This window comes from Xyrauchen texanus, chromosome 35, assembly GCF_025860055.1.
Source record: "Xyrauchen texanus isolate HMW12.3.18 chromosome 35, RBS_HiC_50CHRs, whole genome shotgun sequence".
Taxonomy (NCBI): domain Eukaryota; kingdom Metazoa; phylum Chordata; class Actinopteri; order Cypriniformes; family Catostomidae; genus Xyrauchen; species Xyrauchen texanus.
Window position 1 is genome coordinate 14,037,739 of NC_068310.1, and position 16,191 is coordinate 14,053,929.

Sequence of the window (16,191 nt, forward strand, 5' to 3'; positions counted from 1 at the left end):
CTCTTGAGTATGAAGACCTGGGTTTACAGACAAAGTGCAACATGAGATTCACATGGTGGATGAAGTACCGGTGGCCCAGCATTATAGGCATATCCCACCTACACAGTATAGGGAAATCTGAGAACATAAAAAAGATAGTACTAATGCTTATGCTTCACCTGTCTTGCTAGTAAACATTTTTTTTTTTGGCAGACTCAGGCTTTGTGTCGATTACAGACAACTGAACTCAAAGATAAAGAGACACGTTTTCTCTGCCTGCCTACAGATCCATCCATGAGCGGGTTAAGCATAAGACTGCATTTAAGACTCCATTTGGGATATTTGTGTATTCTCTGATGCCCTTTGGTGTTTGCAATGGGCCTTCGATGTTTCAACATCTAATGCAGGCTTCCATGGGTGATCTAATTTATAAGCTCATGTTAGTGTACCTTGATGACATACTAGTGTACTCACCCACATTCCCTGAGCCCTTGCAGTGACCTGAAGTAGTCTAAATATCGAGGCATAGGCACTGATCCAGGCAAAGCTGAAGTGGTCAAGCAATGGAAAATTCCCAGTACATTTAAGTAATTAGGCTAATTCTTAGTGTATTAAAGGCTTCTTCAATAGGGACTTTTATTTTGAAACCGGAGTCATAGTAATATTCAGGTAGTGAGCAGCATAGTTAATTGAGCTGCTGCTATCTGCAGTGTCTGTGTGATCTGTGCGAACTGTCAGCTGAAAAGATGTTCAATCCTGATAGTTCGTAGTGATTTCTGCAGATGTAACATCAAGATGTTAGTCACCTCTTTGATTATATTTGTGTTAACAGTGATCTGAACAGCTTTATATGCATCCATGTCATACGTGCATGCCCGGGCATGTCCTATAGCGATCGTTCTGTGTTATTCAGATTGGTAATATTATTTAACGTGTGATTATTCTTTCTTTATTATTAATGATGTCTTGATGATGGCATGGTGATCGCTTAAGCTGTTAGATCACCAAACGTGTGATTAGCGTCATGTTTGTTTGAACACTTCTCATGTGAACCACGATGTTATCCATATATGGGCACTGAATGTTATTAATGACCAATAATCACTTATGGCTTGTTTTTTTTTCTGTTAAATCTCATTTCAGTTTATTTAACTATGTTTAGTAGAGAAATGTCACTGATGTGAATTAGGAATACTTCGGTTTCATTATGTAACAGTGAATGCTTATTATTGTTTCTATATATTTCATTTATGCATTACCTTTATTGTACTTATTATTTCAGACTATGTACATCATTGAATATCATCTGTGGTCCATCCCTCTACCTCCAATACACAGTGTAAAGTTTATCACCTGTCTTCTTACTATTTGTGCTCCTTATTACCAGCACCCAGAGTGGTTTACTCATCCATTATCTAATCAGAATCTAAAATGTCTAAAATAACACTTGAAAGTTGCTAAACCTGTTGAGGCAACGATGCTTCTGGGTTGGCATGTATAATGTTGTGGAGCAATGAATCAAAAAGTGTCAAAGGCGCATCTTAACCAAGATGCCACAATCAAGGATACATCCTCCTATGAAGCCTTTTCTGGCTTCAAAGCCCCTTGAAGTATTGAGAGTAGATTTTACTGTGCTTGAACCTGCCTCTGAAAACGTCAGTCACAATTAACACCTTGTTGAGGCCATCAAAGTTCACACAGGGATAAGAGGGCTGATACCACTGCCAAGATCCTTCTGAAAGAGTGGTTTATGAAATATGGTGTGCTTGAATGATTGGATACTGATCAGGGCTGAAATTTTGAATTGAGGTCATTGTTGAGCTATGTAAGATGTATGGTTTAAAGGAAACCCACACCACACACTATCAGCCTCAGGGTAACACTCAGTGTGAGCACTTTAACAGAATGCTCCATTATCTATTATGTACACTTCACCCTGAAAATAAAAGGTGTTAAGCAGAACAATTTTCTGAGTTGTATTATGCTTATAATGTAACACCACATGCAACCACTGGATGCACACCACATTACTTGCTGTTTGGAGTCAAACTGCATCTTCCAGTAGATGCACTGCTTGGTAAAAAGCAAACTATTGACAGAAAACATGATTGGTTAGTGATTCACCAAGGCAGATTGAAAGAAGCTCACGAAAAAGCCAGGAAATATGCTGCTGAGAGATCTTCCCCTTTGAATGAAAATATATATTGCCCTGTGATTGATGTGGGTCAACAGGTAAACTTGTTACAGACCTTTGTGTAGGAACAAAATATAGGATTCATGGTGTCCAACTGTATACAGGGTAATAGATGTACAGGACACCACACATACAATTGAGTCTCTTGAGGGTGGTCCTATAAAGGGAGTCCATAGAGTTGACTTGTGCCCTTGTGTTAACTGTTCCTGAGCCAGAGGTTACTGAAACCCATTCTCCAGCAACACCACAACCGAGGGAAAAAGAGACAGAGAAATTGAACCATGAAAACCCTGTGTCAACCATTGAAGCCCTTTTAGGTGAGCCTGTACTGATTTCAGCGAACACTGAACAACAAGGTGCCGTACCAGAGAGAGTTGAGTCAAGCAATGACACAGCTCCTAGAGTGTCTGGTCCAGAGAGGGTTGAGCCTGACACTGGCACGGCTACTAGAGTGTCTGAAACAGAGATGAAAAAGCACCAAGAAGAACACTCAGTCCAGAAGTCTTCTCACAGGTGTTAGCAAGCCTGGGTACTGTGTTTTTTAGAGAAGTTGTTAAAAAAGTGAAAAACATGTATTATGTTATTGGGGACAATGAATTTTAGCTGGGGAGAATGTAGCCAAGTGGAGAAATGTAATGTAATTTAACTGGTCATAAATTGAACATGGCCACTTTAAGAGTTTTGCGACACCCACTGTGTTACACACATGTGCTGGTTAGAACGTGAGAGCAGACTTAGTGCAAGAGAGCTCCCGGTTTTGTTCAACGGTTGATAATTCTTTGGGTAAATATCAAATTGTACACAAAATGCTCATAAATTGCACTGAATATATGTTCAGAAGAGATGTATGATAAAATTGAGTGTTTGTTATGGATAATTATTGAAGGATGCATATGGATTGCATGTGTGAAGTTTGACCAATTTTTTGCATATATGCAAGGAACTGGGTATGTCAATTTCTTATTTAATGACTTATAGCCAAGAGTGTTTTCCAAATAAGTTCAATACATGTTATATGTGAAAACATGTGTAATGAGAACACGTGCAACGTGAATTCAATTTTTTGAAACAGCAGTACATGTCCTTAAGGCCTGGTTAAAAATAAATAAAATACGAAGAGTGATTTAAGCATGTTAAAGCACAAGATGTTTTGAGTGGTTTTAGCAAGTGCTTGAGTGCATAGGTTACTGTGAATTATATAAACATGTGATGTGTGCTAAAGCATGTGGGTAGGCTAATGCCCTGTTTGTATTATGCCTCTACCATATTTCATTGTACCTAATTTAATTTCTGTATTCGTTTATTTTTTATAATGTATTTTATTTATTTCATTACCGTGATCCATTTTTATATTTAATTTTATTTATTTTTTAGATAATACAGCCCCATCGACCGCTGTTTTTTTTCTTTCTTTATAAACAGCCATCAGAATAAAACCCCAAAATATATTTTTGTATCATGTGGTGCTACATTTAGAAGAATATCTCAGCTCTGTAGTTCCTCGCATGTGAATGGTGGCCATTCTTCCTATAGCACCATCTAGTGCTCTGCACATACGTCAAGCATGAGGAAGTGTAAGTGCCAAGGGACTGCAATGGCAAGATGAACAGTGTAAAAGTAGTTACATTTTAGTCTGTTCTCACCCAAAACCAACTGGATCACAGTCATTGACAATGATTAAACCTCTGGAGTCATATGTATTACTTTTATGCTGACTTTATTTTCTTTTTGGAGCTTCAAATTTCTGGCCACCATTCACTTGTATTGTATGGCCCTACAGGGCTGAAATATTCTTCTAAAAATCTTTGTTTGTGGTCTGGAGAAGAAACAAAGTCATACACATCTGGGATGGCATGAGGGCATGAGAGAAATTAAATTTTTGGGTGAACTATCCCTTTAGGTAAATTCTACATTAAACCATGTAAAAATGAATGCTCTAGCTTAAAAGTAAATATTATTATGATTGTTTGTTAACTTTACAATGTGTCATCATGTATAAATCCTAAAGTAGAAAACCTTGTCATATATATTTGATAATTTGAGTAAATGTCACTGGTAATTTAAATATTTGCTAAATACATACTAAATGGTGTTCTCAGCATGCTTTTCAAGCACCGGGCATGAAAAATGAATGAACTTGAATGGTTTCACTGTTGCAATCGATATACACCATTTTTATTGTTAATTTTGCTGTGACGTTTGGTTACTTTGCTTGGTTTAATGCAGTGTGAAACTATCAGTTCATCATAAAAAAAATCTGTTGATTATCACCGTTATTGTGTTTTGTGCACCAAGTGTTTAGGTCTATTTGTGCAATATAGTATTCTGTTACTATTGCCACAGTAATGTAAGAGTCTTCCATACAAAACACATGGCTGAATATGTTTGTAATTAAAGTTTAAATTATTTAGGCCCCTTTATATCATGTTTGTGAGTAAATGTTACTATATATACTAACATGTTTAAGTAAAATGTACTAACTCACAAAATAAGATTTTACTTAATTTTATGTGCAAAAACTTGTGAAATAAAATTTAAATCATACTAGTCATTTTATTCAGTGAATGCATAGCATAGCCAAACATGTCAAGTCTTAAGTACTGTATGCAGACCAGCAATTTAATAATATCCCCGATGGAATGCAAGAATGCATCCTTTGTGAACACCCCCTCGGAGTGCAGCGTTATTACAGCTGTAGGGCATCAATTGATACTCCATCAGAGTCTTCGCACTGGACAGCAGGATTCCTGTCACTGACAATTACCCACCACATTTCTGGGTATTTGTGTATTTCATTGCTTGCTTTTTAACCAGGCACTGGATTTTCAAAGCAGCAAGACTTCAAAAGACCTCACAGAGAGAAAGAAAGAGAGAGAGAGAGAGAGAGAGAGAGAGAGAGAAGGGGGGTGGGGGGGGGGACTCAGGCAGTGTGTTGTGATAGTTTTGTAAGTGGTATGATTTCTTTACAATTGCTGTAACTCAAAAAAGCACTAGAAAAGAGCAGAGGATTAGCAGTACAAATAAAAAGTGGTCTTAAGATTTTATGAGATGACAAAAACAAAATCTCTCTCTTTTCACTAATTCAAGCACACTCACAAACGCATCTGTTGTCATACACAACAGCGTTTCTCAAGTACATCTTTACACGGCTTAAAAAGAATGCTCACAATTGACAAACCACAAAGCCCCAAAAACTTTAGAATCCAAACTTCTCATAACCACAGCAATCATCTCCTTCCAAATAACAAAATAATGAGCGAAATGAACACATACAGATGTAAAAGGTTTTGAGGCTTGCGAATGGAGCAACCCAAGACTCACTGTACTCTAAATGCAGAGACATCAGTTCGCCATTCACTCTGTCAATCATTTCAGTCTTCTCTGTGTCAAAAATCTCAGTTTCGAGTTAAATAATTGCTTGGTCATTTCCCTTGTACACATTGCCAAGTTCTAAAAAAATTACTGTTTTCATTAAACACAGCACACACACAAATTCAATTGTTTTACTTTCCGAGGCTGGATTGATTTTTTTTGTTTTTTTTTACAACAACTATTTGTTTTCTAACTACATTTTGATCACAGCTTTTTGTCTTATTATATGACTTTTTTCTTCCATTTATCTTTACAGACAAACAATGCAGCATGATCCAAGACCAGTCAAACTTACAGACAACCCATAAACATTCATACTGATATACTGGCACCATTCTATTGTATACATATAACAAAAGATAATATCTATATATGAATGTTTAATTAGAAATATCAAAGACATGGCCACAGAGTCATAAAAATAAATCTAATAAATAAATATGTCAATAATTACAGAAAAACTCTTTTGAGGAAAGGATGATTAATTGAACTCTCTAACCTCACCATTCACAGAAGCAAATAATACACAATTTGTACTTTTTTCAGGTCACTGAACATTGAACTTGGAGACTTAGACCAATACATCAGCCAGGCTGGTCATGAGGAATACTGATTGGTTAGTTCATCTATATTTTACATTTTTCCACTTCCTCTTGTTGCTCATCACTGTCATTAGAATTCCCTATTTATGTTCAGAGCATAGGTAGACTGGTATGTCTCTTTCCTAGTGTCACTTCCCATACAGGTCAATTCATTTGACATTTAAACACCACATTCATATTATTCCTGCCTGCTTAAGCTGCACTCTCAGACCAGAAAAGCATTCCCAGGCAACAGATGTATGCTGATGCCAAACGTGCAGAGGTCCCACTGTGTAGCACCATGCTGACCAACAAGGATCAGAATGTCACCTTTTGACATCTTCTCTGCATAGAGATGCCACTTGGATGGTGGAGCCCCCTGGTGGTGGGAGGTATGAGCAACACTACACCGTAGTCTCGTACTCTGTCACTTCTTTGGGGTTGCTGAAGCTTTGGTACTGGATGCGAGGAGTCACAGGAGACGTATTTTCCAGCACCAGGATGGTCTTCCTCAGCCTACGGTCAATAAAGTGAGCATCCCAGGCTGGGTACGTTTTTCTTGGCAGGTCGATACGGATAACGGGTCCCTCAGTCCTTGGGGGACGAGGGGAGGAAGCTGGGGGCACTCTAGGAGGCCTCACTTGAAATACAGGAAGGCAGCTGTCTCTATCCCCCGCCCCAATCTCCCGATCCCCACCTGTAGTCCTCTGGAGGGTTCTGGGTGGACTAGTGACCACATCCGGTTGGGGCAGGGGTGTACCCAAATCCCCAGTGCCACCTAACCCGATTACCCCCATTCCCTCCTCTACACAGCTCCACTGATTGCCCAGAATAGGACCATCTGGGTGGAGCAGACAATAATACACAAACATAAAGAATGTTCCCAATGCGTAGCTACACACCACCACGCACACGATAATCAGGGCATAGAAGTCAGAGGTATGTGGTCCTCTGTGGATGTACCATGCGGCAGTGAGTGCAACATTCTCAACTAAGGTCACGCAGTAGTAGACACCCAGTCGAAAGCGGGCACGGCCTTCCTTGACGTTGAACCAGCAAAAGATGTAGATAATGCCCACCACCATATTGTAGATAATCTCCTCCCACTTTGACATGCAGAAGTCAGTCTCACCCTGGATGATCCAGAAGGTCATGGCGCACCAATGGGCCACGATGAAGATCCCAAAGTAGAGCTGGAAGACTGAAGCAAAGAGGGCAAAGGCGATGGTTCGAGCACCGATGGTGAAGAGGTGCCAGAGCATCTGGACAATCACAGCCTTGTAGGACATGGGGAGCTTATCATCACGAGAGTCGCGTAGAACTTTCTGGTAGGAGGCAATCATCCAGGCAAGAGAAACCAATGATGCAGATGCAGAGAGACCTACAAAGACAAAGGAAAAAGAACATATGGAGCTTAAGAAATGTAATGTAAGAAACAAACTCTACAAAAGTAAGCAAACCCATATGTGATATTGTACATGTACATATTTAGAAAGTACCTTGTGTTACTGTGTCGTAACAAACCTCAGTAGTCAAGGGGAGACATAGTAACCTTCAAATATCTGTGGCATTAAACCGGATGTGTTATCAGAAAGGCACCTTGCAATAAATGCATTACATGTCTCTCTGTAATGCTCAATTCTGACTGGTCCATCGCAGCATCTAGCGAACTAATATTTCTGAGAGAAGACTGCACGTCCTTGGATAAAGTGATTTTTCAGACATCCAGGTATTGCAAGTCATCTCTTCCTACTTCTCTGCAATCTTTACAAGTTCCATGTCCATTTTTATTTATTTGATTTGGCAAGAAGCCTTGTAATAAGTGGGATAGTAAAAAGTCACATGGTCATTTTTACAAAACAAACACCAACAGCACTCTAACGAAAACCGAGGTGGAATTCGAGGCTATTTACACCAATTTCCAATAGCAATAGATGCTATTGGCACCTGTCACGTACCGGCTTAGACACAATGATGATAGAGAGATGCATCATATAATACAGGTAAGTTGATTAATGAATCGGCAGGAACACAGTATTTAAGCCGGTAAGATGATCAATGGAGAAGTTCTTGAAATGCAGGATGGTCTGATAGTAACTGTGTGTTTGTCTTACAGATTTCCAGAGCACACACACACAAACACAAGGGAGAAGATGAGGAGACAAAGGAAGACTGGATGATGGCGTGGATGGCTCGATGACTGGATGATGACAGGGATGACTGGATGATGACTTGGAATGACTGGATTGAGGTAACAACACTAAAGCATGCAGTGGATAGGTATCAAGGTAAGAAGTTGGTAGCATCAGACGAGGCCAGACAATGACTGAGGGTGTGTGCTCTTCTTGTTCTTATAGAGGGTTGATGAGTGTCAGATGTGAATGATTAGTATTCCAGTGAATAAGGCTGAATGAATGAGGGAGAGCCTGGCGTGATCATGACATTAACCCCCCCTCCACAGGACACTCAAGAGGACCGTATACACTGGTGCCGTGGTCGGCCCTGTTCGCGTGGAGCAGGACAATCAGGATGATTCAGGTGGAAGGCTTGAGTGAGGGCCGGATCCAGGCCTACGTCTCGAGGTACCCAGGAGGGGGGTTCTTTTGTTGGACCAGGCTCTGTGGAGGATGCAGACAAAGGTGGGTGGAAGGCTTTGAGGAGTGATACATGAAATGTTGGGAGAATTCTGTAGTGTGGGGGTAATTGTAGCTTATATGTCACCGGGTTGACCGGTTCCAGGATGGTGCAGGGACCAATGTATCTGGGACTTCATTTCTTGCAGGGCAGGTGCAACCTGATGTCCTTGGTGGAGAACCACACCTTCTGTCCAGGCTGGAAGATGGGAGTCGAGGATCTCCGGACATCGGTGTGACTCTTATGACGGCGCACTGCTCACTGCAGATGATGATAGGCAGCGTACCAGATGCTCTCACTCTCACGGAACCAATGGTTGACTTCTGGAACTTCAGAGGGTTCCCCATCCCAGGGGAACAGTGGTGGCTGGTAGCCAAGTACGCACTGTAATGGTGCTAACCCAGTCTCAGGTTGGCAGAGTGAGTTCTGGGCATACACGGCCCATGCCAGGAACCGGTACCAGGAGTTCTGGTGACTATGGAAGAAGGTTTGAAGGAAACATCTTACTTCCTGGATTTTCCACTCCATTTGCCCGTGTGTCTGGGGGTGATATCCTGACGAGAGGCTGATGGTCACACCCAAGGGCGAGAAGAAGGCTTTCCATACTCTGGAGATGAATTGCAGTCTTCTATCAGAAACAATATCCTCAGGAAGACCGAAATACCTGAAAGCATGGTTGAAGAGAAATTCTGTGGTTTCTATGCCTGTGGGCGGACCTTTCAGAGGGATCAGGCGGCAGGCTTTGGAAAACCAATCTACAATGACAAGGATACAGGTAAACTCATTAGATGCAGGTAAATTTGTCATAAAAACCACTTCTAGGTGTGACCACAGTCATCTTGGGACAGGCAACAGGAGGAGATTTCTAGCCGGAAGGTGACGAGGCGCATTCTTCACAACCCTGGACGAAGCTTCTGATGTCCATGGCCATTCTGGGCCACCAGAACCATTCCTGGACAAGCGAGAGGGTACGATTGATCCCAGGATCCCAGCTGGCTCAGTGGCGGCAGCCTCGGCGATCCTATCATCCAGGGTCCACTGGATGGGGCTGACCACCAGACTGTGTGGCAGAATGGATTCAGAATGGTCAGAACTTTCCTCAGGAGCATAGAGTCTTGAAAGAGCATCAGCTTTGCAGTTCTTTTGCCAGATAGGTGATAGAGAAGTTAAACCGGTTGAAGAAGAGGGCCCATCAAGCTGGCTGGGGATTCAGTCTCTTAGCATCTCTCAGATATTCCAGAATCTGATGATCAGTTAAGACCAGGAAGGATGAAGGGCCCCCTCCAACCAGTGCCGCCATCAGATGGCTAGGAGTTCTCTGTTGCCAATGTCATAATTTTGCTCCGCCGGGTTGTGTTTTTTTGAGAAGTATGTACAAGGATGGAGACGGGCTGGATTCCCCTGCTTCTGAGAGAGAACGGCACCCAAGCCCGAGGTGGAGGCATCAACCTCTACAATGAAGGGTCTATCTGGGTCAGGATGACAGAGCAGTAGAGCAGATGTGAAGGCTATCTTTAGCTGGTTGAAGGCGTGGGTGGCCTCAGGTGACCAGGCTAGGGATTTGGGCTTGTTCGTGAGGAGGGAGGTCAGAGGAGCTGTGAATTGGCTGTAATTTAGTATGAATCGTCGATAGAAGTTAGCAAACCCAAGGAAGCGCTGAAGTTCTTTGATGGTGGGTTCTGGCCTGGCTTTGATAACTTCCACATTCCCCTCATCTATCTTGATGCTCTCTGCACTGATGATGCAACCAAGGTACTGGGTGGAGCTCTGGTGGAATGGACATTTCTCAGCCTTATGGTAAAGATGGTATTCCAACAGCTTGGCGAGCACTAGTTGAATATTGTGGCAATATTCTGCCTTGTTCATATATGGAGTATACCAGGATGTCATTCATTTAGACCAGGACAAAGCAATGGAGGTACTCCCAGCACACCTCGTTCATGAATCTCTGGAACACGGAGGGGGCGTTGACCAAGCTGTGGTCATGGTGGCCAGAAGGGGTCACAAAGGCGGTCTTCAACTCGACCGCACTCCGGATCCGGATCAGATTGTTGGTGCTGTGCAGGTACAGATTGCTGAAAAATGTAGCTCCAAGCAACTGTTCCAGTGCAGCACGGATAAGGGGAAGAGACCGGAACTTGACTGTGATTTAATTTAGAGATCTGTAGTTGATGCAGGGCCGCAAACCTCTATCCTTCATGGCTACAAAGAAGAAGCTGGAAGCAGCATGGGATGAGGAATGTCTGATGAAGCCCTGCTTGAGAGCCTCAGACATGTACTCCTCCATGGCGAGATAAGGAGAGATAATGTATAGTTAATGTATAGATAATGTATAGTATAGTGGTGTCATTAGGGGGTTGATCGAAAACTTCACGAAAGTGAGCGATCAATGAATCCAGCTACTGCATGATGGGAATAGCTTGATTCCATCAGGAGTCTGCCAATTGTTGAGCTTTGCCAGTAAGTAATGACAAGATGAAGGCTATTTTGGAACCGCTGCAGCTGCATTTCCAGGGCGAGCAAACACTGTAGCAGAAAGACATTGCAGTCCACCGCCGTGCCAGAGAAGGGTGCTGGATTGATCATGGGACTGGTGGTGAACACCAGTGACAAAGTGGTTCCAGGAAGTGTGACGGTTGTGCTCGGTGACTGTGAAGAAACAGAAGAGGTGAGAGTTTGGAGTAGAATATCAACAAGCTATAGCGTCTGGAGGAATCAATGAAGGATAATCATTAACTCAGCAGATTCATGAATATAAAGAACTCCCTGTAAGACCACCGAAATAGCACCAGCTAGCCTGTGATAGTACAATGAACTATTGACAGAGAGACACTCCAGCTATTGACAGAGGATCCTCGTGGTGCTTTCTAAAAACCCCCGCACATGTGACACCCTGTGCTTCACCACGTGAGAAAAGGGCACGTGAAAAGTTGGCAACAGAGAATGTGTGTGTCTTTCAGTTAAAACCTAGAAATGTTTATTCTTAAGAAAATACGTTTAATATGTTGTGTATTTCTGATGTTAGATCAAAACTAGTTGAAACTTGTTTTGTTGTAGAGTTTAAACTCTGAGGCCAGTATATTTAATAGCCTGAGAGCGTATATCCACTTTTTAGTGTACTAAATACACATTTCTTGGTATCAAATTAAACCTTACGACTTGTCCTAGCTGAATATAAAAATAAGATTACCTTAGAATTGTATTCTGCTATGTTTTACCATCTTTTGAGTTATTCAAGCCAAAGCCGGACCCGGTCATGCAAATGAGCCTTGACGGGACAAAGGGACATCTCATGCCCAAAATAAGGGAGAATTTTACGACCTCCAAAGGAATGTGCAGAGATTGCTGACTCTCACTTAATTCTTACTGAGTAGAAGAAATGAATCCTTTTAATCCTATATATTCTATATATATATCCATGTGATAAATGTATTGACATGTATCTAATGTTCCATCTCATGATTTCCCTTTTCTGTTGTTTGGTTTATGTTTTCTTGAAAACTCTAATGGGTTAATGTTTCAGACTTTGCATACTATGGTTAACTGAAATCATATGTGTGGCACATTTGGTCTCTATAACTTGGTATTTTGAAGATCGAAATGACTGTGTACATGATATGTCGATAACAACAACATATTAGTATTACAAGAATATCTCCTAGTTTCTTCATTGGCTACCACCCCTCCAGGGTGCACACCCTTAGAACAAAGAGCAATAAACCAAATTCCCGCCTGGAACTTCCACCCTTCTTATTGGTCGAGCCAATGAGAGGTGGGACACGTTTTCTAAGGTTATAAATTGCATCCACTCTTACTCTTCGTGCTCTTACTCTTATCTCTCTTTTGCTGCCCCCACTTCATCTCACCTATTCCCCTGGGATGCTCCCGGATCTCTTCAAGCTTTCTTACATCTCTTTTTACTTCCCTACTTCACTTCTTCTGGATCTCGTCAAGCCATATTACCCTCTCTCTCGTCTTCCCCCGATCTTCTGCAACCCTCCGGAACACTCGTCAACTATTCAACAGTCACCCTCTAAGATGCCTCGAGTTTCAAGCAAGCAAACCACGCTCTGGAAACACCGAACCGAAATCCTCCGTCTCAAGAACACCACGAGGACACGATACCCACGCAGCCTTGCTCAGCCATGCAAAAGGTCCTTTTGTGCAAGTATTATTCCATTGAAATTCAAATGCATCACAGTGTGTAATTTCCTTGCTGGCTTCAAAGGGTTAATTGTTGTAATAAGTTTGCCATACCTCTAATAATTCTTTACTTTCCCTTACTGTGTTTATTTTGCTTATTTTATGTTTATTTTATGTTACATGTATGTCTGTCAAGGGTAGTGATATATCATAGTGCCTTATATTAAAATCAATTATACGCTGGATTGTCTGTGTTTGTTGGTCATAAAGCAAAGCCGCTACGACCTGATATTATCAAAGTAAGTTAATGTGCTTTTGATGAATAAGCTTATAACTAAGAATAACCCTTCTGGAGAATTGATCAGGAGTATCGAATAAAGTGGTTCAGTGGATCGAACTGACTGGTTCATGGTAGCCTACGGGTCAATTCCATTAAGGTGTTATTAAAATTAATATAGCCTGTCTGCATATGATGTATATCGATAATTAATTATAATTCGTTGTGTTTAATTATCTATATATATTTGAAGCAGACTCTTGGACTATATAAGCCCTTTTTGGGGCGTTTTATATGTATTGGTATCTGGGTCACACCGTATGATTAATCATTGATTACGATCATTGGAATTAATTGTACATTCCCCTGACCTGCATACCCTACAAAGCTATTGAAAATCATTAGGATTAGTTCCTTCCAGATTCGTCATCATGGTCTGTCCTTCTGTCACGTACCGGCTTAGACACAATGGTGATAGAGAGATGGATCATATAATACAGGTACGTTTATTAATGAATCGACTGGAACACAGTATTTAAATAGGTAGGATGATTAATGGTGAGGTTCTTGAAATACAGAATGGTCTGATAGTAACTGTGGGCTTGTCTTACAGAATTCCAGAGCACACACACAAACACAAGGGAGAAGATGAGGAGATAAAGTCTTTAGCATCAGACGAGGCCAGACAGTGATTGAGAGTGTGTGTGCTCTTCTTATAGTGCTGGTGATGAGGGTTGATGAGTGTCAGATGTGAATGATTAGTATTCCGGTGAGTGTGAAGGCTGAGTGAGTGAGGGAGAGCCTGGCATGATCGTGATAGCACCAGGGTAGTATTTGCACCCCTAATTAAATACTAACATAACGTATAGTGGCATCACTGCGGTCTATTTATTGTGTTTCTTTAGAGTCCCACAGACACCCTACACCAATCCCTACCTCTAAACCTAACTGTTACCTTCCCTTACAAATATTAACCATGGTTTTACTACACTGCGTGCAGAATTATTACGCATTTAATGTTTCTCATTGCCAATTTTACTGTTAAACAGATACAATACTGTCAGTGATTCCTAAAACCTTATTTTGTACCAAAACTGAACATTTAACAAAAAAAAAAGTGAAAGTTGGGTTTCTCAGGGGAGTTACAGCAAGGGTGTCAAGTGCAGCTTGCATCCATGCAATAGAAAGGTAGCTAAGGCATTGCATTTAAATGGAGGACTTAAATAAAACTGCTTTGATGAATTGTATTGGTAGATGTCATAATTTTGCTTCTCCAAAAAACATGGTTAATGAAATATTATTATAGTAAAACCATAGTTAATTTTACCAAGATCAAACCTTTCACTCCACATCCAATCAAATCTCTGCAGGGAAATCAACCTTTATATTAATTTTCCTTTATTATTATTAAATTAAATTATTATTAAGTAGTATTAAAAGAAATATTAATAGCAGAGACAGGAAACAGGATAGAAATAAAGCGAGACGAAAGGTGGATTCGAACCTGTATCGTCCGCATGACAAAAATCACATCCACACTGTCAGTACACCCCACGCCATTAAATGTGCATTAAATTAAATACTAGGGGTGCAGTTTGTCTTCAATTTTCAGTTTCCACCATACTACTGGATTATAAATAGCTGTGCTGTGATGCAGGTGTAAATAGTAGTGTATATGGTCTAAATACTCTAGGTAATAAGTGGGTTAATTTAAAGTCAATCACTCATTCAAGTCATGTTGCCACAGGGTCTTCTATAGTCAGTTTTGTGTTTTAGCTCAACTACAGTCATGGCAGAGTGACAGTTTGAAGATAATCTTGCTTAGTATGTTAGTGAAGGTTGGTTAAACAGTTGATATGTACAGTCAGCCGGTTATAATTGCACAATAAACCCTGTAGGGAAGTGGCCTTGCATCACCCTGAAGGGGTATATTGTGCGATAATAACTGGCTGACTGTACATTATCCTGGTTATTACATGGCTACAAACATAAAATATTGATTTACATTGAAATTGTATAATTATGTGAGAAGAAATAAATCGTTGAACAGCTGAAATCCACCTGACTCCTGACTCCTCAATGTTCAGCCTATTACAAGACTACCTGCCGAATAAATAATTAAATGCACATGAAAAATAAATTTTAGGTTGAAATAAGTTTTTTAGGTTACACATAGCGATCGGGGAAGCAGGAGTGATGGCTCACAGAACCCGGATTAGCAGTCTGATACATCTTAATCCCCGGATATGCGGTTGTTACAGAGCAATATCTGACCACTGGATGGCACCATATTTGTTAGCTTTAGAGTGTGTGTTTCTCAACCACATAACATTTTTCAAAGCTATCTGAAAGAATATTCTCACTAAAACCCACACAAAATTCTATTTATGATAAACAAACAACTGCATTGGTTACTGGGTTGTTGACATGAAATACTTTTGGGAAGTTGACATGTCCTGCGGTGTGACATGCTAAAATTCTTTAACAGCATTTTGCTAATTCTAATTCTTCTCAAATGTTTTATGCATGGCTTTTATGACCATACTTGAGAGATTTGGAATATGTGTACTTTTGAAGGTCTTTCAACACATTTGTCACACTGTAGGACCATTTCAAACTAACTAATGAAGGCAAAAAGGAGATTAAAATGTTAAAAACTTCAGAAAAATGGTGACCAGTCACAATGCCTAAAATCTACACTTTTCCTTATACATTCATGTACATTTTAACCTAAAAGGTTTCATGGACATGTTATACGTAAAATGCCCTATTATGAAGTTTGATCTCATGACATTTTAAAATGGTCTGAGTCAAGAGTTTTCAAATATATCAGTCTGCAGCCCTATAAATAGCCTGAAAAGAACAAGTGCTAAATTTAAAACCTAATCAAAATCATTATGAATAACTACCTTTTCCACATTCTCAGCCATCGGCCTTCAATATTTAATTAGATTGGATGTGATTCATTGCTAATTAAGCATGATTGAATAATTAACCTAAGAAAAATGTAT

The 16,191-nt window shown here is 40.6% G+C and overlaps 1 protein-coding gene across 1 annotated transcript in view; it reads right to left on the bottom strand.

The window, feature by feature from the left end:
- Positions 1 to 5,135: 5,135 nt before the first annotated feature.
- The window catches only part of LOC127628938 (XK-related protein 7-like), a 133,772-nt gene continuing 122,716 nt past the window's right edge, over positions 5,136 to 16,191 (bottom strand). Inside the window, exon 3 of the mRNA XM_052105922.1 lies at positions 5,136 to 7,507. Within this exon, the coding sequence (XP_051961882.1) occupies positions 6,531 to 7,507 (977 nt within the window). The 3' untranslated portion in view covers positions 5,136 to 6,530. The remainder of the gene's footprint in view (positions 7,508 to 16,191) is intronic.